This window comes from Tenrec ecaudatus, chromosome 13, assembly GCF_050624435.1.
Source record: "Tenrec ecaudatus isolate mTenEca1 chromosome 13, mTenEca1.hap1, whole genome shotgun sequence".
Taxonomy (NCBI): domain Eukaryota; kingdom Metazoa; phylum Chordata; class Mammalia; order Afrosoricida; family Tenrecidae; genus Tenrec; species Tenrec ecaudatus.
In genome coordinates this window covers 51,808,084-51,835,595 of record NC_134542.1, presented here as the reverse complement: position 1 = coordinate 51,835,595, position 27,512 = coordinate 51,808,084, and the positions used below count along the sequence as shown (strand labels likewise).

At 40.7% G+C, this 27,512-nt stretch overlaps 1 protein-coding gene and 1 non-coding gene across 2 annotated transcripts; both read right to left on the bottom strand.

Moving 5' to 3' along the window:
* Positions 1-795: 795 nt before the first annotated feature.
* On the bottom strand, positions 796-21,576 carry ZSWIM2 (zinc finger SWIM-type containing 2). The gene is made up of 9 exons (XM_075529270.1): positions 21,354-21,576; positions 19,114-19,190; positions 17,049-17,089; positions 14,557-14,767; positions 13,544-13,795; positions 9,823-9,907; positions 8,987-9,099; positions 4,773-4,926; positions 796-1,599 (listed from the first exon to the last, which is right to left on the bottom strand). The coding sequence occupies exons 1-9, from the start codon at positions 21,516-21,518 to the stop codon at positions 832-834; spliced, it is 1,866 nt and encodes a 621-aa protein (XP_075385385.1). The 5' UTR covers positions 21,519-21,576; the 3' UTR covers positions 796-831.
* LOC142425285 (small nucleolar RNA SNORA26) lies at positions 20,364-20,487 on the bottom strand. Its single transcript, XR_012779632.1, has one exon. It is a non-coding gene; the product is annotated as a small nucleolar RNA SNORA26 (small nucleolar RNA).
* Positions 21,577-27,512: the final 5,936 nt, after the last annotated feature.

Genomic DNA, 27,512 nt, shown 5'->3' with positions numbered 1-27,512 from the left:
AGTTTGAAACCACGGGCTTTCCACTCCAGTAAACAGCTGCAGTCTCAGAAACGCACGAGGGGTCCCTGTGATATGAGTCAGCAATGACTCCATGGCAGTGAGTAGCATGGGTGTACTGCTGAACTTGGAAGCTCTGGCATTTTATGCTTTGAGTTGCTAACCACAAGAAACCAAAGGGTTTCCAGTCATTTTGTCATACTGTTGTGACTTGAGTGTTGCCTTAATACTGGAAATTATGTTACCAGTATTTCAAATACCAGCAGGATCACCTCAAGTCACACAAGGCAGAAAAGTGTCAGTGGCACCTCACATTATAAATGTGGAAGAGCTTGTAACTTTATAAGTACATTTCAACTCCTATGATGTCTGTAAGAGCCCCCAATAAAATGATTAAAAAAAGAAAATATCATTAAAATCCACATCTGGATTTTCCTACACGTTGTATACAAGTACCTGAAAAAGGTCTGCAAATTATTTGCTATCAAGTAGGATATTTTGAAAGTTACCCAAAGCAAAAGAACATCTATCTTCTTAATTCAAATTAAACGCTTTTAATATGTAGAAAATCAAACTTAAGACTCAAAATATTCCTAATTCGGAATATACTGCGTAACTGAAACATACTCATCACATACCTAGTGCTTTCACTCTTTAAAAAAATGCGGTCATTTTCTATTTTCTTTAAGTGAGATGTTATTCTTTCACCAGTTATCAAAATTACAACAGAACTTTACACACAATTATCAAGAGTATATATCTTGTATGTTATACAAATAAAACATTTCAATGCTCATATTTACATATTTTCTGATGTAATAAAAATATTTCTCTTTACAGTTGAACTCCTTCCATTATTAAGGTTAACTCAGCATGACTTTTTGCATTTAAGGGGTGAGATGGTGGTCTTCTTGATAAGTGACTAGACTTAGGTCTCATTTTACCCATACAATTATTATACCTTTTAGAGAGACTAAGTTTAGTTGTACCCCAATTGACAATAATATTTAAATCCTCTGGAAATAATGTATTTGATTTCCTGTTGTCCTCTCTCATTTTAGCACCAAGAGTCTTCTTTGGATTGTGGTCAGGAAGCTTAGGGTCTTGGCCCATCGTCTGGTAATGACCTCTGTCACGGCCTATAACATTGTGGGCAATAGAAGGAAGACATGTTTGAGTTGATATCTTCCCAAGTGATCCAGTTGGCAAATCTTGAAGATACCTGGGGAAGTGTTGGCTAATTTTATATTCATAGGTTAGATTTCTTGAAATTGAGTCACTTAATTTAATGGAGTGTAAATGATCTGTTACGGTGTTCTGATCTGCTGGACTTGAAGATGTACTCAATTTTTCAGAATTCTCTTGAGAAATGCTAGGTAAAATCCCAAGTTTATTTTGTTGTAAGACTACTCTAGTACCAGGAACGAGAAGCTGTGGTTCTTGTTTTGATGGCTGAGTAACACCCGGCTTTGAGACAGACTGCTGTACTCGCCCAGTCAGTGCTGGATCCTTCCATATCAAAGGGTTGTATACAGCTTGCCTGTCAACAGGGCACGAATTGCACTTGTGAAGTAACCAATTGTCAATACATTTTCTGTGAAACTGAAAAAAAAATTTAGAGGTTCATCAGACCTATAATTATCATATTTATAATGTACATTATTTATGGCTATTATGTATACTCAGCCAAAAAAGGTAATTTACAAGCTTTGCAGAAATATTTTGAAAAATCTCACTTATAAATATAATTGGCTACAGACTGATCTCCATTCTCAGTGAAAATGGAAATCCTATGGATATCACCCTTCTACGAATTTAGTTTAAAAGGTCACTATTTATTCAAGCTATTAATTTCATTGCTGTCTAATTTTAAAAAAATCATTTTATTGGGAGCTCTTACAGCTCTTATAATAATCATACACCAATTGCATCACGCACATTTGTACATATGTTGCCATCATCATTTTCTAAACATTTTGTTTGAGCCCTGGGTTTAAGTTCCTCTTTTTTCCCACCTTTCCCCACTCTCCCACTCTAACGAACCCTTGATAAATTATAAATTATTATTTTCATATCTTATACCAACAGCTGTCTCCCTTCACCCTTGTTTCTCCCCTTTGTGTGTGGGGGGGTGATTATATGTCAATCATTGTGATCTATTTCTCCTGTTCTCCCCACCTTCCCTCTATCCGCTTGTTATCATTACTCCCATTTACTGTTCCTGAGGGGTTTGTCTGTCCTGGATTCCAAGTGTCAAGAGCTCTTGTCTGTACCAGTGTACATGCTCTGGTCTAGCCAGATTTGTAAGGTAGCAGTGGGGTCATGATATTAGGGGCGAGGAAGCCTCAAGGAACCAAAGGAATACGGTGTGTTTCATCGGCGCTATACTGAAACCCTGACTAACTCGTCCCTTCCTTGTGATCCTTCTGTGAGAGGATGTCCAATTGTCTACAGATGGGTTTTGGGTCTCCACCTTGACCTCCCTCATTCTCAACAATATGATTATTTGTTTGGGGTCTTCCGATGCCAGTTACCTGGGCCTGTCAACATCTCGTGATCATACAGGATGGCGTGCTTCTGTGTGGGCTTGTTGCTTCTCTTCTAGTTGGCTGCTTGTTTAACTTCAAGCCTTTAAGACCCCAGATGCTATTATCTTTTAATAGCTGGGCACCATCAGCTTTCTTCACCCCATTTGCTTATGTACCTATTTTGTTTTCAGCGATCATGTCGGGAGGGTGAGCACCACAGAATGCCAAGCTAATAGAACAAAGTGTTATCACATTGAGGGATGGCTTGAGTAGAGGCCCAAAGTCCATCTCTTTCCTCAATATATTGCCATATAAGTATATGTACAGAGGCTAATACCTCAAGTTTTAAGAATTAATATATTTACATATGTACACAACTATGTTTCCTATCTCTATCAGGGGTTTTCCTTCCTAGATATTTCCTGTTTCCTTTTACCTTCCTCCTGCCCTGCCATCACGCTCACCTTCATTTGTCTCTCAGTAATTCCTCTCAGCTAGACCACTGTTACTCCAACACCACCAGAGTCCCTACACCCACCTCATCATTGATTTCAATTCCCTACTTGTTCCCCTGTCCATGTATTGTTTGCTCAAGCCTCCCTTCCCCCTCCACCTCCTCCTGCCCTCAAGTTCCACCCCCCACCCCCCACCCCACGGAACCACTGGTCCCATTGCTATCTCGGGCTTGCTTCTCAAGCTTATCTTATATAGGAAGACAAAACAGCAAGAATGAATACAAAACAAAAATAAAACAAAAGATCGAACGGGAGAAATAAAAAGAGAAAAAAAATTCATACATAATTCCAGGCCTGTCTGGTGACCTTTATGACGATCTCCCCAATGGTCCTGGGGAGCTCCAGGTACTGTTCCTCCTGCTGTCTAATTATTTTGATTTAATGTAAATTATTAATTTCATATGAAATTCTTAACAGAAACCACAACCAAGTATAATTTAAAATAGATCTGAAGGCAGTACACTGCATGTGGGAGCATAAAAAAAGTATTGCTACAAAATAATTCAATGCATTATTAAACAAGAATAAGTTATAATTTCTCAACATATCCTTCATCTCAGTCTTTGCATTCTGAAGGTGGTGTTTCTGTCTCTCTAACACTTCTTCAAAGAATTCAGAGTTTCTTTGATTTATACTGAGCCAAACGGCAAGTTTGCCATCCTTGGGTGAATGAAATTGGGTTCTTGTAAATGTTCTTTGGGTTTGGAAAGCACCAAGAAGTCTGAAGAAGCAGAGTCAAAGCTGTAGGGTGGATGGAGAATGGTTTCTCACAGACACTTCTGTAGGACACCCCTCGATGCTCTGAAAGAATGACAGGTGCAGTCTCTCGAGGGGGCGGACCAGGAACATGATTTGGGGCAACTTTCCTGATTTTATTCTCATGAATGCAGTTTTCCATTTTCTAAAAACTTCTTTAACAAGCTCCCATGATTATCTGTCCATCAAGAAAAATCTATCAAGATGATCTATTTGGGATCCTAAAAGACAGTCACCATAATTCTCTGTATTTCTCTGGACTATTTTAACTGGGCAAGCCAATTCCCTTGAGAGTCACTGTTTGATTGGACTTTCTTGGAAGGCATAGTAGTGAGACCAGGGAAAGTGTATTACTAGGAACACCTGCCTGCAGCCAGCCACTGATCTCAGAGACATGCTTATACCATGTTTTCTTCGCTACTAAACCTATGCATTTCTAAACTGGAAAACTGGCAGCAATACAGTGTGACTTACCCTCATAAAAGAAATCACATTCTTAAGGGGAAAAAAAGCTATCAGACATTTTAACTAGGGTCACTTTAAAGAGAGTAGAGATTTCTTTGGTGTGATGATGTTTTCAAAAGAAACAAAGGGCGTATTAGTTTTTGTCTAATTTTGTAGAGAACAAGCAATCTTTGACTTTGATTTTAGTGCATTCATGTGAAATAATAAATATGTCAATTTAGCCTTTTTAAAGAATGATAAAAATTATAAAAATGTTAGTACTGTATAACCCTTGTCCTTGTGCAGAAAATGACAGTAGGTAAGTGCATGTAATCGGAAGTGACAAGCCACCTTCTCTCGTGAGTACATACACAGGTGGATTGTAAGCCATCGGAGTCTGTTCTTAGGGGCAGCACTGCTTTCCTATGAGGCTCAGTGTGCAGTTAACCAGGGAAAACAGACTTCAGATGTCCCACTGTTTGTGGACACTGGCCCTCCAGGGGAAATGAAACTAAAATCACGTGATCCTTACCTTGTGAGTACACGGGAGCAATCTTATATGTTGACCAAGACGAAATGCCTTCAGACAAAGGCGGCACTGGTAGCCTGGAGCAAGCAGTTTACTACTCTTCGTAATCAGCAAGAGAGGCAGAGATTTTACCATCTGTTTTGGTGTATAAACTTGGCTGAATGAGAATTAGCGGAGATGTGAACATTTACATGATTACAGATCAGGATCAACAGCACAGGTTCATATAAATAATGCAACAGTACCCAAGGGTCTTTGGACTGAAAGATTTTATATCGTGTACATTATAAAGTTTTAAAAAATTATTGCATTGGTCCTAAACCAGATCGAACTAATTTCAATATCAACTTCATAAAGAAAAGAATTAGTCATTTGAAATAAAAAGACTAACCTGAAATTGTTTGCACTTTTAATGTTAATTACACAGATCAAAATTTTGATTAAAATACATACTCAAATTATTTTTGTCTGAGACGCACGTAGATACATATTTAGAAAACCATAACCCAATTCACTTTGTCTTCTGGTAGAAAGTGAGGTACACAACATGCAACATTAAATATTCTAAATGACTATGTTAAGTAGATAGATCATAATCTGTAAGGAATATGGTTCCCTATCTCAGGGTTCTTAGATTACATTCATGCAGTTCTAAAAGGATTCAAGTTTTGTATCAAAAGCACCAACCAATGCAGTATGATGATACCATATGATTTAATTCCTTTGATACCATTAGCAACAAGTCAACAGAGAAGAGTATTTAAAAATAAACATTTGGTTGAAAGGTTAAATGCATTCCTATTATTTGAAAGAAAAATTCAATTATATTCTTTAAGGAAGTTCAACCTTAGTATTAAGGTAGCAGATGGACATTGGGCCTCCACTCAAGTATTCCCTCAATGCAAGAATACTTTGTTTTATTAAACTGGCATTCTATGATGCTCACCTTCCTGACATAATCGCTGAAGACAAAGCAGGTGAATAAGCAAATGTGGCGAAGAAAGCTGATGGTGCCCGGCTATCAAAAGAGATAGCATCTGGGATCTTAAAGGCTTGAAGGTAAACAAGCGGCCATCCAGCTCAGAAGCAACAAAGCCCACATGGAAGAAGCACACCAGCCTGTGAGATCATGAGGTGTCGAAGGGATCAGGTATCAGGCATCATCAGAACAAAAAATCATATCATTGTGAATGAGGTGTGGAGTGGAGACCAAAGGCACATTTGTAGCTCACTGGACATCCCTTACAGAAGGGTCTCAGGGAGGACACAAGCCAGTCAGGGTGCGATGTAATAATGATGAAACATACACCTTTTCCCTAGTTCCTAAATGCTTCCCCCACCCCCACCCCCCACTATCATGATCCCAGTTCTACCTTGCAAATCCAGCTAGACCAGAAGATGTACACTGGTACAGATAGGAACTTGAAACACAGGGAATTCAGGATGGATGATCCCTTCAGGACCAGTGATGTGAGTAGTGATAGTAGGAGGGTGGAGGGAGGGTGGGTTGGAAAAGGGGAACTGATTACAAGGATCTACATGTGACCTCCTTCCTGGGGGATGGACAACAGAAAAGTGGGTGAAAGGAGACGTTGGACAGGGCAAGATATGACAAAATAATAATATATATACTATCAAGGGTTCATGAGGGAGGAGGGAAGTGGGGAGGGAGGGGAAAAAAGAGGACTTGATGCCAGGGGTTTAGGTGGAGGGCAAATGTTTTGAGAATGATGAGGGCAACGAATGTGCAAATGTGCTTTACAAAACTGATGTAGGTATGGATTGTGATAAGAGTTGAAAGAGCCTCTAATACAATGATTAAAAAAATCAAGTTCACCAATCATGATATAGAAATGGATTATACTAAGATCATCTAATGATAAAGAAACACAACTTAACATTTTTAATACACCTTAAAAACCCCAAACCAAATTTACTGCCTTCTGGTCTATTCTGACCTGAGCAGCCCTAAAAGACCGAGCAGAACTGCCCCTGAGGGTCTCCGGTGCTGCAATCTGGACTGCAGCAGAAAGTGCACATCACCGACCTTGTGGCTGTGTCATTTCTGGTGTAAGAGTTAATACCTAACTAGTTCCAAGGAGTTGGAGATTGAAGGAGCCTCAAATGTCCACCTCTTTTCCAAGATGCTGGGCTGTTCCATCCCTTGCCCCCTATTGCTTTTGGAATATCCCCTCATGTTTCTGGGGTCTGTGAAATCACTGCAGCATCCCAAAGGAACTTGGGAAAGTTTAAGAAGAAGTCTCACAGGGTGATGGGTGCTGTTCAGTCCAAAATCTGAATTGCAGATGGTGGGTTCAGAGGATGTACTCCACTCCAATTGGCTCTTGCCAATGACGAGATTACACACGCTGCTTCTCAGAGGGCTAATTTTATATGTAGCAGGAAGGCATTTCAGGGAATCTTGTTCAGAATTGCTCAGAGGTGAGTCCTATCAGTGTCATTTTCCACCTTCTCACCAGATCCATTCAGGAAAAGGTCATTTGGTGGGAGTTATATTGATTTTCGGGGATGTAATTAAATTAACATATAACCTTTCACTCAAATATATGAATCTGATCTCGACACTGAAGTGTCTTATTTATGCACATTGTCCTGGGACCTCTGGCAGGATGTTTCCAGTAGGCACTGTCCTCCTCCTAATCTCCATCAGGCTCTCTAGAAGCAGCTTTTCTCCTTTCAGCTGAAGTAAGTCATTCCTTACATCCATCACAAGGACCAGTAACCAAGCACCGTTTCTCTTCAAACCGTATAAATCTTTCGCCTTTGACAAGTACCAGTAACCACTCACTCCCATAGAGTTGATTCAGACTCAGAGTGGTCTTACAGGACAGGGTAAAACTGCCTCTACGCAGTGGTTCTCAACCTGTGGGTCTCACCCAATACATCTGCATATCAGATATTTACATGACAATTCATAACAGTAGCAAAATTACAAATATGAAGTAGCAACAAAAATAATTTTATGGTGTGGGTCACCACAACATGAGGAAGGGTCGTGGCATTCGGAAGGTTGAGAACCACTGCTCTATGGGTTTCTGAGACTATAACTCTAGGGGAGTGGAAAACCTCATCTCTCTTCTCTGGAGAGGCTCGTGTTTTGAACTGCTGATCTTGGAGTGAGCAGCCCACCATAAAACCACTATGCTGTCAGGGCTCCTGACAGTAACCAAGATAACGATTAAACAGTGTGTGGCCTGATGCGCACCTTCTACTAAAGTCAGATCTTAATCTCATCCTATTCATGTTCTTTAGCGGATTATGCCCTCCAAAATGGGACTGTAGCCATATGGGCAGGAAATCCAGAATTACAATACTGAGGGGGTTACAGCTTGAAGGGACTTATTAATATAGCTCAGCAGTTAGCAGCCCGACTCCATTACTGTATACGTGTGAGTGAGTGTTACCTACTCCTTTTATCTTTAAAATCGCTCCCTCCTTTTCCAGTTTCTCTGCCTAGTATGCTCTTCTTCCCCTAATGCCCACTCCACTTGTGAGTATCTCTGAAGCCTGTTCTATAGGAATAAAACATATTGCTCAAATATCTGCTCCATAAGACCTTTTGAAAGTGTGGACGAGGAAGGTTGTCACTTTGAAGACTACAGTGTGCCTGCAAAGCTGTATTTTCAATCACCTCCTATGGATGCTGACTCGCAGTGATCCTATAGGCCGTGGTATTTTCAATCACCTCCTATGGATGCTCGCTCGCAGTGACCCTATAGGACAGGGCAGAGCTGCCCCGGGAGTCTCTGAGGCTGTAACTCTTTACAAGAGTAGAAAGTCTCCTCTTTCCCTCGAGGAACCCTTAGGGGTTCAAACTGTTGACCTAGTGGTTAGTAGCCCAACTTGTAACCACTACACCAATAAGGCTCTGTTTTGTATCACAGAGAGACCTAATAATGATGATAGATCGCTGTATTTGAATGTTTACTATGTTATGGCTCATTTCAAAAAAATTCCATAAACTTTACTTGATTTCTATTTTAAGGATAAGAAAATGAGGCAGAGAGAAGCCCCTAAATCAAAGAGCCGATTTGCTATAACTTGCATGTTACAATGCAGTCTAATATTTAATATGAATGTGGACTAGTACTAGTATGCATTATTGACTGAAGGTGTGAATAAAACTTACACAAAATGAAAAATTATTCATAAATTCCTAGCACTATAACAAATGTACATTTCACTTAGACTATTACCTTTGCTTTTCTTGAATATGTGGCCACTTTTCTTCCATATCATTTTTAGTATCTGTATATTTTACAGTTTCCTTTGGTCTTTTTTCTAGTGGTCTCCATTTTTGGTTTCTTCTCTGTCATAAGAAAAAATAGGTGTTATTTTATGGATAATGAATATTTTTATTTTTTGAATTAAAATTAGTGGTGTGGATATCGATAACAATGTGAACAACATAGACTGATCACTTTTAAACAGACTGATGCTTTTGTACTGCATTACAGAATGGGCAAAGTATTACTGGGTCTAATATATGATTGTATAGCTACTCCAGGGACAATGCTTTTTAAACTAAAAATACTGGTCAATAGTAGTAATAGTGAATGCTTAATTTTATGCAGTAAATAGAAAACAATATTACTCAATATAAAGAGATTATGTTACTATTTAAATATGCAGTCTACATGGTCAACAGTATTATTTTTATTAATATAAACTTTTATTATTTAAATTATTTTATTACATAAGTTATAAATCATACGTGATATATATTTCATTAATGTAAATATGGTTGTCAGCAGTTTCATCATAAATATGTAACAAATTAAATTCCATATCTGATGGCTGACATTCTGTACGTAACATTTACTTATCATGCCATCAGAAGTTAAGGTGCTAGTTTCATAAATTACTAGTCTGAAAGCTGGTTCCCTTGTGCATCCCTATGTAAAAGAATCTCCTAAAAATATCTGAGGTTTTTAAAAACCAACCGCCTCTATTTCAGAAGGTTGTATATTCCTATTATCCTTATAGAAACAACAGGACAAATACTATATTAAATTTAAGGAGAATACTGTACCTCACGAAATGTAAATATATGGGAAAGATGGCAGCAGTTACTAAAACACTCTTGGCATAAGTGATATTCGATACATTCAGTACATCTAAAAGCATAAAACAATTTAAAATCCAATTATTTGATGATTTTAGGTGAAAAATTACAGTCACAACTTTCTGGAAACTATCCAGTCATGAGAAACTGATGGCCAAGTCCCTTCCTATATTACTTTTCTATTGCTGCTAACACAAGTTGCTACAAACTTAGCATCTTTAACATGAACAAGTTTCTAGGAGTCTCACTGTTCTACATTCCAAGGGTGAAACGACTTTCAATACTTTCTGAGGGCTTTAGACTTCTCGGGAAGTCTCACCTTCCTCACTTTGCGGACCCTTCCTCATCCTCTACAGCAGCGGTTCTCCACCTTTCTCAGGCCGCGACCTTTTCATACAATTCCTCATGGTGTGGTGACCCCAACCATAAAATTACTTTTGTTGCTACTTCATAACTGTAATTTTGCTACTGTTATGAACTGTAATGTAAATATCTGATGGGCAGGATATATTTTCATTGTTATAAATTGAATATAATTAAAGCATAGTGACAAATCGCAAAAACAATATGTAATTCTATATTGTGAAATATTTATTTCTAATGACAAATAAATGAAATTTTGTCTTGAAGCATGGTTTAGCATGGGTAAGTCATATTTGGGCATATCAGCACGTGGCGGACCGGTCTGGACACGGATAGAGGAGCAGAGTCTTGGCTCTTAAGACCATCAGAAATATGTGCTTTCTGGTGGTCTTAGGTGACCCCTGGGAAAGGGTCATTTGACCCCCAAAGGGGTCATGAACGCCAGGTTGAGAACCGCTGTTTACAGTGAGCAAAGCTGTATCTGTCTATTACATATTACAATTCAGTCTACTATTTAATGAGCCCAGTCTAGTAGTTAATAGGTACTAGGATGCATTATTGACTGAAGGATGACAGCCACGCTTCCCTATGTCTCTCTCTTCACTTCCTTCTGCTTTTAAGAATTACACTGGGCCCACCAGGGTAATCCAGGAGAATCTCTCTTATCAAGCTCAGATGACATGCAACCTCAGTGGCATCAGAACCCATCCCCTCTGATACATAACCTAATCCCAGGTTCTAGGTTGAGGATGTGGATGGATGCAGGTGGTCATTATTTGGCCTGGCATACACTCCTTCTAGGATGCCTGTCTGGACTACTATCTCAGCTTTTTTGGACCTCTTTCTCAAAGTTCCTACAGTGCTTGCTACTGACTGAACATTCTGTCATTGATCATCTACAACTGTTTTCCAATTCTTTCATTGAGTGCAACAGGCTTATTTAGCAGCATCTTCCTTGAAAATAGGAATATTTAAGTCTGCCTTTTTGACAAAACAGTGAAATGGGCAAAAAGTTCTCAATAAAAACCACCGACCAAAAATACACCAACTTCACTTCACTTACAAGTCTAATCTCAATCTTTATACTAAATTTGTATAAATTTAGTCACAAGCAGAACATTTACTTAACAGTAATCTTCACAAAATAAAAATTTCCTGAGCAGTAGTCAAATAAATCTACTTTCTTACTCAAGTTGTCAATGATATAGAAGACTATTGCCATGAGAAATTTGGGAAAATCTGTTCTTCGGAAATCATGAAAAAACAAAGTGCTAATTCATTCATTATTATATATTCATGTATACACACAGGGAAAATTCAATGTATGGGAGTAATGGAGTAGTTTATACAATACAGCAAAATATACTGGACTACAAAAAGTTAAGCATTTCTACATTTGAACACATAGCTGATATTTTTAGAATATTCAACCATTCCCAAAATGATTGGAAAGTTTGCTTTTCGAAGTGATGACATTAGTCGGTAAGGGGTTGAGAGGAGCTCATATGAATTCTTTGTTTACTGTCTAAAAGGAGAGTGAGTAGTTATCAGCCAGCTCCAGAGAAGGGTTGATGGGAAGCAGAGCACTCTCCGAGAAGAGTACAGACTGGTGGCCACCACAGTGACACGTGCGTGGCTCTAGAAGTAATAGAAAGAGGCATTACAGACTGAATGTGCTTGCCCCAAGCCAAGATGTGTTAATAGCCAAAACCTAACCCCTACAGGAGCTGTCTGCACAAAGCCAAGACTTTCTGCTTCTGTGAAGATCTACAACCGAGCACGCCCACAGGGCTGTTGTAGCTCCTCCACTCTGAAGGGGAAATGGCTCCATGGCAGTCTGTAAGGGGTAGGACCTCTGATAGTTCGAGTTTTCATTACGTTAGTGAGGGAGTGTAGAGTATGTCAAAGTTGTCAAGAGAGTGGTTGAAGTTGTCAAGGATTTTGTCTTTCTTGGATCCACAATCAATGCTTACTGAAGCGGCAATCAAGCGATCAAAGGACAAGATACACTAGGTTAATTTGTGGGACAAGACATCTTTAGAGTGTTGGGAAGCAAGGATGTTCCTTTGAGGACTAAAGGTACGCCTCACCCATGGTAATTTCTATCGCCTTAGAAAATAGGACCATGCAAAAATAAGACCTGAGAAGAATCTGTGCATTTGAACGGTGGTGCTGAGAAGAATGAAAGTCCCGTGGTACCGTGGACTGCTAAAATGACAAACACATTTGTCTTGGCCAGAATGCTTCCTAGAGGCAAGAATGGCGAAACTTCTTTTTACAGACTTGGGACATGCTGTCAGGAACCCAGTCCTTGGAGAAGGACACCGTGCTTGGTAAAGCAGAGGGACAGACCCCCGAAAAGATAACTTGCACTGGTTAAATTTTGAGAACCCACAGTTCTTTAGGAATGTAAAAGCACTGGTTCCATAACTTACAAAAATTGGTCTTGACATTGATGGCGCTTATGCTGAGAAATAAAGTTTATATATACAGTTTTTATTTTTAAAACTCCATTTTTCATGGGCATTTGAAGATCCCTTGTATGTTATACATAAAACAAATCAATAACCCAACTCAAGGAAAAATATATCATTTGCTACTAGGGGTGATAAAGTTTATGAGAATTAAAAAAAGAAATGTTATTTAAACTGAATTCATAATGATATAATTCAAGAAAGATTGAAAAGTAAACCCATGCATTTTAGGGTGAGTTTTTTTAAAAAGAGTAAAAAAATATTTAACATACCACTAAATTTTAATTGTTAAGAAAAAAATTCTCTGGGATAGCAATTAGTTGATATTCTTTAGGAAAATTGTGGAACAGTTAAAGGGTTACTTAAAAAGTGACGAAAATTTTTCTCTACTACTTTTGAGGTACCGAGTCTGCAAGAAAACAAACCCACAGCCATCACAGTTTAGAGCACAGACCTAATGCCATACGCAGTCAAACTCGTCAACAGTCCTGGTTCAGTTCAATGTGTTTCTGACTTACAGTGTCCTGATGGTGGTTCAAAGACAGTGCTGGCGAGCGAGATGTCCACTAAGGCTCCGCGATTTAGAACTCAGACAGAAGCTAAGTAATGCCTATGTCCGGAGCTCCTAGGATGGGTTCAACTTTGGACTGGTACCTGCACTAGAGTATAGTCAGGTATCTTTGACAAAGTGCAGAAAACAGGTTCTTTAGAGTCTGGAGTTCTAGGGCTGACAGATCACCACTCTGGAAATCTCAAATAAGCAACTATACTATATGCACGAGGAAGAAAATACACATAATGAGAGATACTCTAATGCTTAACATTTTAAATTTCCTACCAATGATACTTACTTATAGCAATTCCCCTCAATTGGAAATTGTTTGCAGTTATTACAGGGAATTCCAAGGTGTTTGTCGAGCCGCTCTTTCTCAGCTGCACTCTCCAGTTTGCTAGAGTTTTTGAATTCCTCTAAAATAAGCTTTAACGGTGCAAACTCTTTTCTGCACAGAGGACATTTCAACATGGAAGTGCTTGTTGTCATTTCTTGAAAATTAGCTAAGATCTTCATGCATTTTATATGAATACTATTGCCACAGCCATACCTGTCAGAAGTGAAGTTCAAATTTACTGTCTGCATACAGTGAAACTGTCTATATCTTCACATCTATATGTGTGTCTAATTTGGTGTGTTATCATCTTTACTCTCCATAAAAATAGAATTTGAAGAGACTTTCCAGATATAGACTGATACACACACATACACACTCAAACACACACATATTCTGTCGGACAGTCTGCCTGCCTACTTACCTCTGCACATATCTATTCATATTTTAGTTAGCCCAGGGAAATCCCAACACAAGTTCTCCACCAGTCCAGTGACAGGGCAAATGATTTTGCATCATTAAACTACTTTTCATCTGTAAAATGCTAACGAATACAGGCTTAACACAAAATGAGATTAGAATAATAATGATTATTTCTTAAGTAAAATGCTTTACTGAAGGCAGAGGTTCCATCTTATTTTTCACAAATCAGACCACATGCAGTCCTGCCCAAGGAATTCTTGCCAACATAAATAATATTTTGGAAATAGTTAATAATTTGAAAACCTGCACTGGAAGAAGTCACATGAAAAACTCAAATGTGCATCTATTCATGTGTATACATTCTAATTCCCATTTTTGTGCATGTATCCTCGAGAGAGTAACAACAATATCTCTTACATGGATGGTTGAAACTGGCTTCAGGCAAAGCTTTCTATTATTTATGAACATGCTTCACAATATAATTAATTATAATCACATTAAATTAGAACTTTCAAAAAATATGTTTTTAGAATCCAAAGAAGAAAATACATCACCTGCAAAAGGTGACAGGAAGCTTTTTCTCTAACAGCACTTCCTGACAAATTGAGCAGATGTCCTCTGGGTCGATTTCCTTTTGTTTTATGTGCCCATCTTCTTCAATCTGCGTAATTTCCCCATTTGTTTCTGGTTGGGGAGTTCTAACTCGGTGTATTCCCCGGAGCAAGTCGCTGATTTCTCCTTCCATGAGTCCCAACTGGAAAGCAGCTAGTAGAAAACCGCAAAATATTAAAAACGAGGGGTGTCTTAGTTATCCAGTGCCACTGTGACAGGAATACCCTCTTGTGGTAAGGATCGTCCATTTCACCATGTCAACCCCTAGCCTCTGCCTGTCTGTCACTTTCTCTTCCTTTCCTTGCCATCCACTCCTGGAAGCCTCCAAAGCACATTCCCTTTCGTATGCATACCTTCCTCTTGGTCTTTAATGTATTCTTCTCACTTATCAGAGCTGTCGCCTATATTTTTGCTTTTATGATCGAGCAATGTTAGAATGATGTTCTCCAGGTCATCATGGCATCAGGTGCTTGCTTCATGTTTTGTCATCGTTGTTCAGCACTGCATAAGTATTCCATTTGGGTTCATATCAGAGTTTCTTTCGCCATTCTTCCACTGAGGGGAATTTAGGTTATTTCCAGCTTCTTACTATTGTACTGAACTGAATACGGGTGTGTATGTCTGTTCGAGTTAACACGCTTAATCAGTAAAAAAAAAAGTCTTGAATGAAATTATGTGCCGTAGTATAACTGGGATCTAAAACATTATATTTGCTAATTTTCTTGCCATTGCAAGTTCCGTTTAGGTGCAATAATCACCACCAACTCTGCTTATAATAGTAAGGGTGATGGAGCAATGCCAGATTCTCTATAAATTGTACCCTTTTGGAATATATCCACATTAAAACATTCTTTAAAAATTTTCTTCAAAAATAAAAACACCAACTATTTATGACAATTTGGATAAAATTTTCTAGAGCAACTTCTTTTTCCACTAACCAATTCCCACAAACCCTGTTTCGTGACATGGCCTGGGTCGCCACACTGAACCAGCACTCTTCTGCCTCCTCTGTGCGCAGCGTTTCCATTCTTCCTTCTTTCCCATGGCTGCCTGCCTTCTGAACCTCATCCTTGGCTAATGCTGCCCCTTTGATCTCCTATGGTTAATTGTTCTAAGGAGTGTGTAGTTCCTGATTAACGGTTCACTTATGGGCCTATCAACTGGCTGAAAATTAGCCACAGTGATAAGTTCAATACCAGGCATGAAGGGAGTGTAAGGACCATAGTCTTGGGGATCCAGCCATCTCTATCAGATCAGTAAACCTGGTCTTTTAGAGGTCGCTCCCATATTTGTCCCCCACTTTATCCAGAAACTTCTTTTATGATCTCTTGCCCAGTGGTCAGCTGTGATTGAGAACATCATTGAGTCGTGCTCTCAGGGTCATGGAAGCTGCCATTTGCATGGTTCATTCGCTATCTAAATGAAATACTTCCTTGATTTTCTTCACATTTTTTTCCTCCAGAGACGGAGAGACTAATCATATCTCAGATGACCACTTCCAAACGTGTATGACTCCAGTCACTATTCAACAAGGTAGTCTTTGTGGACTATGTGAAGCCAATTGACCATGATGTCCCCCAAGATTATGCTACTGAGTCCCAAGCATAGTGACTTAGACTCGATCCTATGAGTTTGGCTATAGCTACGAAGCAATCATAATTTTACCTCCTGTCTGCTATATTGTATTTGTGTACATACTGGAAGCACATATAAATAGAGATATAGACATATCCTCCTTCAAGCCTACATCTCTTTGTGGGTTTGGTCCCATTTGCTTTCCCATACCTGTTCAGCATGAGTGTCTGTCTATACATTCACGCCTCCATTAGCATTGCCATTAGCACAGGGAGGTGTTTACAATACTGTTTACCTTTGCTGCTCCTCCCAGGGCCTACTGTTTGCTGGGATCCGGTACCCTCCCTTCCCTTCCCCTTCCTTTCCCTTCCCTTCCCTTCCCACTCCTGGAAACATTCAATAAATGTTTCTTTCCACAGGTAAAGACTTCCTTGACTTTTCACAGTACGGTTATCCTACAATATTTATCTTTTTGGGATTGACTAATATCACTCAGCATGTTGAGAGGATTCGAAGATTCATTCTCATTCTCCAGTGCTCTGTATTACTCCACTGTGTGTATGTACTGTAGTATCCCTTCTTCTGCTGATGGGCATTCAGGCTGTTCCATCTTTCGGTTATTGTGAATAGTGTTGCAATAAACATGGATGTGCGCTTGTCTGTTTGTGTCAAGGCTCTTATACTTCAGATATATATTTACTGGTAGGATGGTACAATCATTTGGAACTTCATTTCCAATTCTTAAGAACGTGCCATACTATTTCCATAGTGATTAAATCACAATTTTACACTCCTACCAGTTGTAAAGCGAAAAGTTCTTATAATTATATAATTCAAAGTAGGCAAAAACGAAACTTACATTCATGATTCCTTGGAAGCTTAAATTTTTTCAACAAAACCCTAATTTAGAAGTAGAGAGACAGACATTAAATATTTATTACTGAAACAATCTCAAAAGATATCATTTAGTTTTAATTTTAGACTAGGAATAACACTATACCATTTTATATTGCTCTAAGAATAAACTTAAAACTCTCCACAGGTCTTCTGTTATAATAGTGGTTAAATTTGCTTTTTAAAAAGCCTATTGGAAAAAAGAGGATTACTAGAAATAAAACACCTTTGGAGTCCATGTATTTCTTTGTGACATGAGTATAGTTATTCACAGATATGAATTATTGAGGAAATATATGTATTCATGTTACTTTCTACAAATTTTCCTGAATTTGAAGTAGTTTTCTGGATATAGTATCAAATGACTATCTTCCTAAATATATTTATAGATAAAGTATCAAAATGACTGTTTTCCTACCATTAGAAGAGGAGAAATATTGTATGATATTAAAAATAACATTTTCATCAAGTAAAATATGTTTTTTGTTCTTAAAGTGAGAAATGCAGTAAATATTTGGATGAAATTTTCATTGAATTTAAGATTAGTATCTTGTACAGAATGAGTTAATTATGTAAAAAATCAGAACAGAATGCCCTATCCTGAGGAAGCTGACACAAAAGAGAAATAGACTACTATTTTAAGTAATCACAATACAAAATTGCACACTTTGGAAGGACCATATTTATAAAATTAGATTAGGTTGCCTGCATCAGTAGATGCTCAATAAAAATAAAAGACCAAAGCAGCAGACACATACACACACACAGAGACTCAAAACTAGGTAAGAAAATCATTGGAAATATGGAGTGCACAATTTTCTCAATATATTTAATTTTCCCCCTCAAGTAACAATGGAATCATTTCTTTAAAAATGCGACTAATGATTTCTTGCTAACAGTATAGACAGGTAAACAAAAAGTTGGTTTAAAGTAAATTGAGAGAGAAAGCATTTTGTTTTTCACTTTCTAGAAGATTTCTCCTGAAGTTCTAGATTCAGATGACAACATTTAGACTCTACACAGGCAATTTCTAGTAGAGTCCTACTTCTGTCGTGAAGGATTCATATGCATTGAAGAGGAAAAATTTCTGAAAGATGACTAGTCTAGGTCATTATGAATGGAAGGGGTGAATATTTTCAATTCTTCTGTCTGTATATGAAAAATATGAACAAATTAGCTTTCAATCAAACTGTACTTTTGGAAACACAAAGTTCTGAAAGCACAGCGATACTTCATAATGAATCATGTAACTAGCATTATGGATGTGAATTAGAACATTTTTCTTTTTCTTTCATAGTTCACATTTGTTCATCACGAGAATCTAAAGATTGGGTTTTTAGAAAATATTGAAAACATTAGCATGAAGAACTTGTCGAGGTGGTACGAAGTTTCTACTTAAAACCTTATTCAATCTTCAGCATGAGACAGTGCAAAGACTACAGGTAAGTTAAGACTTTTAGTGTTATTTGGATCCCTCCCCACATCTGAAAGCAATGAATTCCTAGGAAGCCTTCTGTAAATGTATACCAAAATAGCATAAAATGAAAAGGCACTTACCATTAATGTTTATGGGAAAGTATTGAGTCTTCCCTGGTCCAACTAATAACTTATGAAATCATACCAAACGGTACATCAAACCCACAGCTCAACAAATGCGGACACATCTTGAAGCCATGCGATTTGATGGTGAGATGCAGAGTGCAGAGTCTGGCACAGAGCCTGAACGCCACTGAGCTGCTCAGGTGGCAAGCTGTCTCTTGACTAGGTCAGTGTGAGACAAATGCTGGACACTAAAAATCCTCTTTCTTTGGGTGCCTTTTGGTGAATGAAAACACATAGTAAAGGAAGTCTTTCATAAGAGTGAAGTGGCATAAACAGAACTTTTGAAATCTGAGGGTTAATTGGTATTCCTCAAATTTCGTTCAGCTGTCAATACTCAAACCATGGACAAGGAAAAACAAAGCAAAACACACATAGCTAGCCAACATGTTCCTTCATGGAAGATCTATCAGTACTGTGAAATCACTTACCAGCAGATGTGCTTACACAGGTCCCGGCCTTTCAGAAAGGTGGAGCAGTTACAAGTATGAGGATTTCCTAGGAAAACCTTTAAAGGAAAAATGCATACTTAACCAAAAAAAAGTCAGTTAAATTTTAATCAGAGCAAAACTAGTTTGATGGATAATTGGACTAATAGGGATTTGAGGGTGTAACATAGTTTCCAAAAAACCAACCCCACTTCTATAAATTAAAAAAGGGAGAAAGCTTTCCACTTCTATCAAGATTTTTAGACTCCAAAATCCACAGGGGCAGTTCTATCTTTTCCTGTAGGGTCACTGTGATTCAGAATTGACTCGATGGCTGTGAACTTGTTTTTTTGAGCACTTGGTGGGCTCAAAGTGCTGACCAGGCCACTAGATGTCCTCAAAGGCTGAATACATGTCTACTGGGGAATCTTTAGTCCTTGCCATTGTTAACTTGCAGGATCAATTAATACCTCCCTCTTTTAAGTGCCCTACATCTAATTGTATAAGGTTACTAATAATTAACTCTTCCAAGCCACCTAGTAATCCTTACCAGAGGCACCTCTGAAGAACTAGTGATTGGTTTCAAAAATCAGCCACGGAAACCCTATGGGGGTATGGTTGCACTCTGACTTACACACTAGATATTGAATAGACTCCACTGGCCATTTTTCAGAATGGATTTGATGGCAGTGAGTTTGGTTTGGGTTTGGGGAGTCAACTTGGGATTGGACAAAAAGGCCTTTCATCTACCAGATACTGTCAACTCAACTCTCCCTAATGGTGACCCAGCTGGGCCAAAGTGAACTGTGTTCTGTAGGATTTTCAGTTGACTAATTTTTCAGAAAGAGGTCTTCCAGTCTCACTTCTCCAGTGCCTCTGGATGTACTGGCATTTCCCAACTTCTTGGGTTAGTTATCCAGAAGACTATATTGGTTCAGCCAATTGATTCAATACACTTAAGTATTGCAAGCAATGAAGAGAAACATCTTAAGCAAATCTAGATTGCTGAATTCTATTTAGCACTTAATGAGCCTTGATGGTTCAGTCGTTTAAACAATTAGGCTGCTTATTGAAACCCACTAGCTCCTCCGTGGGAGAAAGGCCAGGCAGCTTGCTTCCGTAGAGCCGGCAAACACCACGGGAACAGTTGTATTCGGTCCTAGAGGGTCGTTGGGATTCAAGCGCCTACAATGCATGACACAAAACTAAAAAAAAATCAAATCAACTCGTGCAATGTGAATTTTTTTCCTTTCAGTTGTGACTCCAGACAGGATCCAAAGAGGAGTTCTACTGGCCTCGTCTCTGAGTTTTTATGGAGACTTGCTGTACCCTTCTGTGTTAGCCTCTTAAAGTACTGCAGCAACCTTAAAAGGGCACAAGAAAGGGAGGTGAGTGATCTTTGAGTGGTGAGTGTAGGCTGTGAAGAGTGAGTACTCTGGTCTTTCAACAAAATTAAAATAAGTTTCATTAAGATCTTGGAGGCATTGCTGTTTTAAATCATACTTTAAGCGATGACTTCACAACTAGTAAAGGGGAAAGTTATGTTGTTTAGTTGGCAAACTAGTGGTGTACAAGCCCCATTCCAGTAAAAGGACCTTGTTGTTAGGTGCAGTGGAGTTGAATTTCTACTCGTTGCTACTTTGAAGACAGTAACAGTCCCACAAAATGCTGCGAAATATTGCCTACTCTTCTCCATGATTGCTCCCAAACTCCAAACTCGCTGTCACACTCACGGAGACCCTGTAGGGCAGAGTAGAATTGTCCCTTTGGGTTTATGTCGCTGTAAATCTGTAGGGGTGCAGAAAGCTTCAACTTTCTTCCCAGAAGCAGCTGGTGGTCTTGAACTACAGACTTTGTAGTTAGTAACCCGACATAAAAGCCACTACGCCACCCAGGCACCTCCATTACTGGTGACAGCTAAGACCAAAACCTAGCATGGACGTAATACAAACCATCTACTTAGATTCAACGGCCCCCTCTGCCAAGCCTCAAGAGCAAGGTTTATCATCTAAAAAGAATTGGCTGCCACCTGGAGTCCTAACTTCCCCACATGAACCTTTCCAACAAATACAGTTTCTCTCCAGAATAGATTTAAGCAGCCAATCTTCACAGCCGAGGGGGCGGGAACAGTCGCAGGGATGCGTGCGACGTCGGGGTGTGACAGCGGAGCCCCCAGGCCAGGGGAGGGTGCCGAAAGCGGCGCGGTCGGCGTGGGGGACGGAGGAGGAGGAGGAGGGCGTTACTCGGAAGTCCCTGGTCTCCGGCGCCTCCTCCCTCAGCAGGAAGCCCGTGGGGCCCATCTCTCGCAGGAGGTAGATGCTGCTGCTCAGCGCCTGGTCCTGCTGCCAGCTGAGGCGCTCGCTCGCGTGTCGGCGTCGCGCCGAGCCCTTGCAGCCCCGGCGGAGCATCCTGTCCCACGAACGGCCGAGGCGGCGCGGACGAGCGGCTCCACCGCGCGGAAGCCGGGCTCCATGACAACGGCGTGCGCGCCGGTTGCCTGGGCGACGGCGGCGTGCGCGGCTGGCGATGTCCCAGCATGCCTCGCGCCGGGCCGTCGGTTTCACAGCGCCCCCCGCGACCCCGGCGGTGGGAGAACTGCCGTTCCGGGTAGGCGAGAGTTTCCATGGCCCCGCGGGACCACTGGAAGCTGGGGCCAAAGGCGGAGTTGTCGCAGCTCTGGCAGACGCGGCTCGGTTTCTTCTGGTGTCACCGCTCTAGCGGATGGTTGGCTTTCCCCCGGTCCCCGCCCGCAGGCTGGAGCTAGGAAACCCATTACAGTCTGGTCTCCAGATTTTAAACCGCGCTTTTATCCGGGAAGAAGAGAACTCCAAGCGCATCACCGGGGCGTGGTGACCCTACAGGGCAGAACTGTCGCTAGGCGTCCAAGGCGGTGCTGTTCACACAATCGGGTCGTCACCCTTTGCTCCTTGGAGCAGCTGGCGGGGCCAACCGTCCATCGGTAGCAGCGGAACGCTGAACTGCGGTGCCACCAGCTGTGCCGCCCCTTGATAAGAGCCCCCTCCCCCGTGTCCTAGGGGCTGTTCAGTACTTTACAGACGTCAGCCGATGGCCCAGGTGCACAGTCGCCGCAGGAAGACCGGCGACTGAGAGCTATCCTCTTCAGTGCTCGGTGTAAACGCTCTATGTTAAGGCGCGGGGAGCGTTTCTCAGTCGCAAGTGTGGTTCAGATGTGTTTGTGTATCCGTTGACTCTGGGTATGTGGCCGCTAACTTTACAAATCCCCGCCCACACTGCCATTGTGTGGATTGTCTCACAGTGACACGACAGGACAGGGGGGAACTGCCCCCGGGGGTTTCGAGACTAACACTCTTTGGGAATAGAAAGCCTCCTCTTCTCTCCTCCTTAATGGCTGGCGGTTTTGAACTGTTGACTTTTCTGTTAGCAACTATCGCGGAATGATTTAAACCACCAGGGCTCCTCTATCTACACTAAGGGATGAAAATTTCAAGTTATACAAATTTGACCAAATATTTAACATAGCTCGATTTTTGTCCTTATGTTCTATAGGAGGAGCTGTAATTCATCCTGGGTTAATTTTTAAAGCAGCAGTTACATAATCTCCTGCCAACTTGACTGAAGGGGTCGTCAAACTTTTTAAACAGGGGGCCAGTTCACTGTCCCTCAGACCCGTTGGAGGGCCGAAGTATAGTTTAAAAAAAACAAACTATGAACAAATTCCTATGCATACTGCACATATCTTATTTTGAAGTAAAAAACCAACCGGCAAAAACACCGGGTGGGTCGGATAAATGTCCTCTGTGGGCTGCAGGGGGCCGGCAGGCGTAGTTTGAGGACAACATGACCTTCTCCTGAGGATTCTGGGAACTCCTGTCTTCCTCCTTGCAGATGGGACACATTCTCTCTCTGCTTCACATTCTGTTGACAGCCCACATGAGGCTGTGCTAATGGCAGCTGGAGCCCTGGAGCTGGAGGAGCCACATGGAGAGCCATGTCAGTGCTGAGATGCTTCCATAGACTTTCACCCCTGGCCTGTGATCTTCCTGCTTTCAGCATCACTGTATGTTCTGTGTGAGTCTATAGAAGAATTTATGGACTAGTATCGGACATGTGGGCTAATATAGAATTTATGGATTTAATCTGGACTGGGCCAGATGTTTTCTTAATAAACAATTACTCTTGGATGTAAAACTCTCTCTTACACACGAGTGTCAATGAATTAGTTTCTCTAGTCAACCCAGACTAACATACCGTATTAGCAGAATTTCTCTAAAAAGTTGAAACCGGAAGACAGCAGCATTTGATAGCCCGATACCATGAACATGAATGGAAGACATTTGTGTTGTGGTATCATGTGAGGAAGCCACCACCGGTTTGTGTCAGGAACAGGAGAGGAGGAAGGAAAATGGCATACAATACAAAAAGATGTGGGTTATGGCAATTCTCACATATGAGAAATCTGGATTAAAACCAACCTCAGGCCTAGCATTTTAAACTAAATTTGATTTCTCTTCTTCTGACTAGTAACAACTAAATTTATGTTACAGTACTCAACTTCAGCATCACATGACAGGTGTTAGATTTCAAATTTAAACAATTTAGAAGAAATCCCTATATTAAAAATAAATATGCAGAGGCTTCAAAAAACTGGAAAATGAAAGCAGAAGCTTTGGTTGAACCTTCGTCTTCGGATCATAGTGGTAATGACTGGTTCCCAGTGAGGAGTTATTCCATGCATTGCACCTTCATTAGCTTCCATCTTGCTTAAAAGACTGAAGGAAATATTATCAAGAGGAGAATCAAGGATTTGAATTTCTCCTCAATTGGTTCTTGTCCTCACAAGAAGGAACCCAGGCGAGGGACACATTCAGACCAGAGAAATGATTTGAATGGAATGAGTGAGTTTATACTTTGGTGTCGAGAGCTTCAGAGGGCCCCAAACTCATTTGAGGGTATGGCCGACCAAGGAACTGGAGGATTTATTTTTAGCTAATTCTGGACCTTCCACCATTGGCTAATTTTCTAGTGAGTATTTTGCTATTTGCTGTCTTTCTGTAGTATGCTTTCCATTCTTGGTACCTGCACCCCTAAACCCCAGAGTTCATGCTGGGCCTCTGTCCTTAGGTCCCAAAGTTGAGAGTCCCAAAAAACAGAGTATTCAGTGATTGTAGGGGCCAGTGTGAGTGCCTTTCCTTTTCCTGTCCACACCTTTTCATTATTGCTGTGTGTCTAATGTTGATAAGGATATGTGTTTTATCTGCCCTTCACCTTCCTTTGTGCAGGGGAAGAATGGGTGGAGTGTGCCTCCCCCTTTCTCATGTTTAAGACACCTTCCATGGTGAGCCTTTTTACCCTTTTCACCCACTTCTCTTTAGCTAACATCGTCCCCACAGGCCAAGTGATACCATTCCAATTCTTTTGGAAGTTCAGAGGTGAAGATCATTTTTCTGTAATGATTTTACTTCCTTCTTGGCAGCGTGGTAGAGCTAACTTGGGTGATACCATTTTCATTCCATATCTGGGCAAGGGTTGAGGGGAAAGGATTTGCATGGAATCTGGGTGCCCCAGCCCAGGGAGTCAAGAAGTTGGCTAAAGGAGTTTGGCTGGACAATCATTTATAACAGCACAACTTCCATCTTGGAAGAGACAGAATGGAAAAGGGCAGCAAAAGCATAACATCCAAAGTAAAGTAGGGGAATAATAGAGGCCAAAGGCCCAGAGAGAGTCATAAGAGTAGTAACCAGGAACCCCATCACCAAGCATCTGATTGAGAACTCCATCCACGTGAAGCTCTCATCTATAGTTCTCTTGCTGGTTCCAGAAACCGGATCCATTTGGTTTACCCAGAGACAGTATTGTCCCTTGAGGATGGTTCAAATTCTGCCTCGGGTGGCTGCCGACAAATCCAGGGTCTACCCATTCAGGGGAACAACACCTGCACTCTAATGGATCTGAGCTTGCCTCATAACTAATGAATCATCTTGACGTCGAGTTGTGCTAGTTCACAAGGAAGCTTAACATATTCGATATTTCCTATATCTATCTCATGCAGAGACCACTGCAGTGGTTCTGAAAGCAGTTCCCTCCAGAGTATGGATCCCTAATAGTGAATCAGTGGCCCTGCTTTCTTTGGACATTCTATGTGTGATGCTTCAGGGAACACACATGGGGTTGTGCCATTAGCAGCGGGGCTAGTACGTACGACACATCCCACAGTGCAAAGCCCTGGTTCATAAGCACTGTTTTCTGTATGCAAGGTAAGTTTCCTTTTGGGGAGAGAAGTATCTTGACATGCAATATATGGCTGAGTGGATCTCACTGATTTGGCCACATAGTCGTATAACTTCTAAATATAAAGTGCTTTGAGGGTTGAAACAAGGAGTGGGGCTATGAGTGGAGTCTTTCCAAAACATGGCATGCCTAGTGGCGTCAATGAAAGCTTTTCCTCTGAGCTACTAGAAATAATGGAGCAATGATCATTTTTGATCCCCTCCCCTCATTAAGGTTTGCCATTAACGGTACATATCTTCACCCTAGAGCGCTCCCTTGGCAAAACCTTCCCCTGTAATTTAGTCTCCGAGACATTGAAAGGTTTGGGGGAGGAGATAAGTGGTTGGTTCCTGAAGGAGCGCCTGCGAGGCAGGCAAGTTTCCTGCTGGCCAAGTGTCCACTACAGTCTAACGAGATGAATCCATTATGGCTCCCCGGCTACTCGTTAGTGAAGGCAGGCAATGGAGACAAAGAGGAGCCTGGGCTTTAAGGGCAATGCTGGTGTAAAGTGATCCTACAACAGGGAAGAGGATCCCTTCCTTTGTCAGGGACTCCTGTAGATCCTGATACCAAAAGAGTAATACATGAATCCCTCTATGTGGGCCCTAAGCTGCACGGGCCTGGCCTAGGGCCTCTAAAAATATCCAACATGAAATGTTATAAGAGGTGTTAGCTGGTAGATTGACTGTTGATAGTAGTGGGGCAATAAAAGGGGATTTGACTCTAAGGTAGGTGCAATGCAAAGGTACAGGAAAAGGATCACTGTATAGGTTACACACATCTGGCCCTTTAAAACACTATTCTCAGGTCCTTCCGTGCCTGGCAGGTCTGTGTGCTGTTCCTTTTCTCATTAGCTTCAGATTGTGCCACTTGGTAAGCTTTCAGTCTGGAATGGTGTATCCAACTGCTTATTTCTAGAATCTCCTTGGCAGTAGGAGTGGAAAGTATGATTGAGTAGGACCCTCTTCACTGTGGGGTGAATTGGGATGCTGAGTCTAATGGGACAGAGAAAAAGGAATCTTTTCTTCTCTCAGAAAACCATTGAGTTCCGGAGGGGGAAGGGGTTAGCACTATAGAGTCCATTGGCATGACTGGCTCATCGTTGTTAGCTGCTGTCGAGTCAGTTATGGCACACCGGGTCCCTCTGTACAACAGCACGGAACATCGCCCAGTCCTGTGCCACCCTCACAATCATCCTGAGGGTTGAGTCCACTGTTGCAGTTACTGTTGCAATCCATTTTGCTGACGGCTTTCCTTTTTTTTTTTTTTTTAAAATTTCCTGCCCCTCTACCAATTAGGATGCCCTTCTCCCGGGACTGGCCTTTTCTGATGACTTGTCTAAAGTATGTGAGATGAAGTCTCCCCATCATGAGATGACGTCTACTCATTCTTGCCTCTAAGGAGCATTCTGACTGTACTACGCCCAAGACAGAGCTGTTTGTTCTTTCCATGGTTCTTTCATGTTCTTCACCAAAACCATTGTTTAGATGCATCGCTCTTTATGCAGTCTTCCTATTCAGTGTCAAACTTCACCAGCATATGAGGCCATGGGAAAGACATTGGTCAGGTCGACGTTAGACCCAGTGGTGGGATTCAAAAATAGCTTAACAACAGTTTGCTACCCTAATGACAATTTTAAGTATTAAATAGCAATCTACAGAAAGTGGCTTGTTATTTCATACAGTCAATATTTAAATAAGAACAATAAAAGTACACAAAAGTAGATAGTTATGAGTTTTAAAATATTAATGAAAGATATATAATTCCTGACCAAAACAAAACCAAAAACTGCTATTCAAGATATTTCCATATTACTTCTTCATTAGCATCCTCATTTGCAATTTTCTTCGCTTTTATCAGAGCATCCTGGGCTCTGTGATTTATCCTTAACCATCTTTTAACTGTAGGAATAGCTTCCCATTCCTTTAAAAGTAGGCCAATTGGGCAACTTCTCTTCTCTGAACATAGTATAATATGTTAGTCTGGGTTGACTAGAGAACCAAATCCAGATGCAGTCATATGTGTGTAATAGAGAACTTTATATAAAAAAGCAATTGTCTATTAAGAAATCACCCCAGCCCAGCCCAGATCAAATCCATAAGTCTGATATTAGCCCATGTGTCTGATACTAGTCTATAATTTCCTCTTCAGAC

What these genes read in the sequence shown, in the direction of transcription:
- ZSWIM2 (XM_075529270.1), bottom strand. Translation starts at nt 21,518, where the DNA reads ATGCTCCGCCGGGGCTGCAAGGGCTCGGCGCGACGCCGACACGCGAGC. An exon ending in CTTCCTGTCACCTTTTGCAG is followed by an intron (nt 13,796 to 14,556) that starts GTGATGTATTTT and finishes CACTTCTGACAG; the next exon opens with GTATGGCTGTGGCAATAGTA. An exon ending in ATATATTTACATTTCGTGAG is followed by an intron (nt 9,100 to 9,822) that starts GTACAGTATTCT and finishes TTCTTATGACAG; the next exon opens with AGAAGAAACCAAAAATGGAG.